This window comes from Lipotes vexillifer, unplaced genomic scaffold (assembly GCF_000442215.2).
Source record: "Lipotes vexillifer unplaced genomic scaffold, Lipotes_vexillifer_v1.1 scaffold408, whole genome shotgun sequence".
NCBI classification, from domain to species: Eukaryota; Metazoa; Chordata; class Mammalia; order Artiodactyla; family Lipotidae; genus Lipotes; species Lipotes vexillifer.
In genome coordinates, this window is record NW_006787469.1 from 321449 (window position 1) to 325733 (window position 4285).

At 39.6% G+C, this 4285-nt stretch overlaps 1 protein-coding gene across 1 annotated transcript in view; it reads left to right on the forward strand.

Annotated features, from left to right (window-relative positions):
* TTBK2 (tau tubulin kinase 2) overlaps positions 1-4285 on the forward strand; it is a 152124-nt gene that overhangs the window by 133220 nt on the left and 14619 nt on the right. The window contains exons 12-13 of the mRNA XM_007460122.1: positions 1570-1781; positions 3567-4155. Of these exons, the coding sequence (XP_007460184.1) occupies positions 1570-1781; positions 3567-4155 (801 nt within the window). The remainder of the gene's footprint in view (positions 1-1569; positions 1782-3566; positions 4156-4285) is intronic.

Below are 4285 nucleotides of genomic sequence, written 5' to 3' on the forward strand. Positions count from 1 at the left end.
CCAGCTGCTCCGTGGCATGTGGGATCTTCCCAGACCGGGGCACGAACCCGTGTCCCCTGCATCGGCAGGCGGACTCTCAACCACTGCGCCACGAGGAAAGCCCCCAGCCTTATTCTTTAAAAATAGTTTCTGCTGCCTTCAAAGTTATTGATTGACAGTTATTTTTCTTCTGTCTTCAATTATTAGTGTTCAGAAGTCTACTGTTTTTTCTTTCTTTCTTTTGGTAGATGACCATTCCCCCAGCTACTTTTTAGCTTTTCTCCTTGTCTTTGGTGTTCTGCACTTTAACTATGACATGTCTAGGCATACACATACTTCCTTTTTTAATCAGTTCTGGGAAATGCACAGCTGTTCTCTACCTAAATATTGTCACCTCTTCATTCTTTCTGTTCTCTCAGGGACACCAGTTAAGTAAACATATATTAGATCTTTTTATTCTGTCATCTCTTAATATCATTTTTTATATTTTTCTTCTTATCTTGCTGCGCTTCATTCTAGGTAATTTCTTTTGCCATGTCTTCTTATTCATGAATTAATAACTTTGGCCTTTTATGGATAATTTGCTGTTTAACAACTTAATTGAATATTTATATTAAATTCATCAGTTAATTCCAAGTAATCCTTTGTTGACCTTTATATATTTAAACATTTTATGCATAGCTGTTCTATATGCTATATCTGAACAAGTTTGATACCTGAAGTCTTTGGGAGTTACAAACATTTTTTAAAATTATTATTATCATTTATGCTGACTCTTGGTCATGGTGGCATGCCTTCTTATATGTTTGACTACCTTTAGTGTTTTATTCATAATTAATAATTCGTGGGAGTCCTGTAGGCCTAAATTGGGGGTTGGGGAAACCTTCCTTCGGAGAAGATTGTCTTCTGCTTCTCCTGGTAGCCAGAGAGCACCCCCAGTTTAAGACCAGCTGGGCATTCTTGAGGGTCTGTAATCAGAATAGACATTCAGACTTCCTCTCTGTCCCTACTGCTGGTGTAAAGCTTAATTTCCCTGGTAATCGTGCTACTGTATCCTCTGTCCTTAGACACCTCCACCCCTCTGGGCTGCCTCATTCTCAGCCTCCTTCTGCTCTACCCAGCTGCTTATTGTTCTAGCTCTAGTTTTCTTGTTGTTGTTTGGTTGGTTTTTAGAGAGGAACTGAGACAGGGAGTATTCAGGCTTGGCGACCTCTCCTACCTCTTGTGAGACCACTTATGTCTCAAAGAGAATGTCCTCTCCAGGTTTAATTTTGGTTTAGTGGAATAAGGTCCTGCAAGCATTTAGTTAGACATAATACAAAAAGCCAAGGTTGTTAAACGTTTTCAGTCTGTTTATCTTTGCACCAAAATATAAAACACTAAAAATACTGAAACTGAGAATAAATTTAGAAAACTTATTTAATAAAGGGTTAATAGACAAGTATGTAATGAATTACACTAGCCAAAATATCCTAATCTTCTGAAACAAAATCCCAATCATTTGCTTATATTATTTTGAAAGACTTCAATGATTTCTATCATTTATAGTGACTAGAATGTTTTTCATGGTTTCCTTTTATGTTTTGCTAGGCTGCTACTGAAGAGGAGAACAGCCATGGTCAAGCAAATGGTATTCTGAATGCTCCAAGCCTCGGTTCACCAATTCGTGTCCGCTCAGAGATTACTCAGCCAGACAGAGATGTTCCATTGGTGCGAAAGTTACGTTCCATCCACAGCTTTGAGCTGGAAAAACGTTTGGTGCTGGAGCCAAAGCCAGATACTGACAAGTTTCTTGAGACTTGGTATAAAATAGTTTTTCTTTTTCTTTTTCTTTTTTAAAGCAACTAAAACACTATTGATATTATTACTTTCTATTATGTAAAGTTTTTCAGATAAGGAGTTTTCCCATTTTTGTAGCACTGATTTGATTAAGCTGTCATCATCTTTATCCATGTTTTTAGTTAACATCCTCATTCTTAATGTGACTTGCCTTCTGATATTATTACAAGTTCTGTAACATATAGCCTTTGGCTGTGGGAGCTGGAAACTTCATAAGACTAGGTATGAATTAAATGAACATTTTGAAGTGATTTTGTTTGGAAGATGATCTCTTTTATTGGAATGGAGAAGATGCATTGTAAGAGAGGGCATGAAAAAGATGGTATTAGGCAAGAAGGAAGAGTACATGAAGTAGGGGAAAAAGTAATTTATATACAAGTGATAGGCAGTTGAATTCAATTTAATGAAGGCCTTCTATGAGTAAATGCTGTAGGAAAAAGAGACATGAATATTTATCATTCTACCTAGAAAGAAGGAAAGGTGGAACTTTAGAGAGCTATACATAGGTACGACTGTTTGTAGTTCACAGTTCTAAGGCCCCTTATCTCCAATTTTGATAACAAAAGACTGAAATGAAACTTTAAAAAGAACTTGGGATATATTTATGAATTACAGAAGGCTTTAGTAATATTAAGACCTGAGTGACTTTAATAATAGTCACATCCTTCAATTGTACATCCCCAGTGGCTACTATTGGCAAAGAAATATGAAGTTAGAAGGACCATGTGTATTTAACTAACATAATAGTTACTGTGTCTGAAGATAATTCAGCCACTTCTGGCCTAGTCCAGTCTAGCTTCCATTTTAAACAGTACTTCATAGCTGTGTATTCTTCATATGGTACTCATTCAGTCTCATAGCTATGTGATGTAAGCTTGTGTCTACACGTTGATATGATCAAAAGGATGGACTGGGGCAGTGTTTAAACATTTTCAGTTGTGCATGAGACTGGGAATAAAAATAAAAGTGTGATAGGGATAAAAGCTTAGTTTGGGAAAAAATTAGTCTAACAAAAGAATGTAACTAAAAAGAGAGTCCATGCTGAGGGGAGAGCTGAGAGATAAAACAGAGAACAGAAGTACTCCAAGAAAATGAACTCAAGCCAGAGCCTAGAATGAATAGGGAACAGTTGAAGGAAGTGAAGCACCTAATTACAAACTTAAGGAGAGGAACAAGTGTATTGCTTAAACTGCTTCCCTGCAGGTGAGAGCAGTTCTCAGAAGCCAGTGCAGCCAAATACCACCAGTCACACTGGCTTAGCCCTGTCTTTGGAGGAGTTTACTTGAATGAGTATACATTTATATACCTCTCTGAAGACAAAACAAATGCAGAAAGTATTTGCCTGATGTGTATTAGCTTCCTCATTTCCTTTTGTAGGGCCTCTGCTGAGGCAAAAGCCCCTTGGGTAAGTTGTCCCTCAGCCCCTCAGAGCAGAGAGCGGAGGGCAGTGTGATTGAATTGGCAAAGCAAAGGTGAACTGGATCACACAAGTCACCCTGGTTAACCTGGTTAGGCTTCTTTCCTGCCCAGCAGCAGGAGAGACATCTTCCTCCTACGGGCTCCATCTTCCAAAACAGGATCATGACAGGTGGAGCAGAGCGTTATGCACCCGTGAAATGTTCCTTTTGCTTTATCCATATTGTTTTTTTCTCATCTGTGGGTAAATATTAGTTCTGTATAGAACTTATAGGCTATATAATAAGTATTCTCCCTAGGACAGTTAAGTAACTTGTGTTCATTTTCTTAAGCTTGGAGAAAATGCAGAAAGATTCCAGTGAAGGAAAGGAATCTGTTTTCCCTGCTCTGCTTCATAAGCCTTGTGTTCCTGCTGTGTCCCGTACTGACCACATCTGGCACTATGATGAAGAGTATCTTCCAGATGCATCCAAGCCTGCCTCTGCCAACACCCCTGAGCAGGCAGATGGTGGTGGCAGCAACGGATTTGTAGCCGTTAACCTGAGCTCCTGCAAGCAGGAGGTTGACTCCAAAGAATGGGTGATTGTGGATAAGGAACAGGACCTTCGGGATTTTAGGACAAATGAGGCGTTAGGCCATAAAACAACTGGAAGCCCTTCCGATGAGGAACCCGAAGTCCTTCAAGTCCTAGAGGAATCGCCTCAAGATGAAAAGCTCCAATTGGGTCCTTGGGCAGAAAATGATCATTTAAAGAAGGAAACCTCAGGTGTGATCTTAGCAGTTTCTGGGAAGTGCCCTGCCACTGCTGCTTCAGAACAATATGCAGATAGGCTGGAACTCCAGGCTGGAGCTGCTAGTCAGTTTATTGCAGTGACACCCACAAGTCCAATGGAGGCACAAGCAGAAGGACCCCTTACAGCAGTAAGTGATTTGCTCCTGTCATTTTTCTGTCATCCACTCAAGATGCTATTAAGAAAGGACTAATAGTTGATCAACTAAGATTCTTCTGCAGAGGTCTAAGTTTGGCACATGGGTGTAGGGAATGATGTCT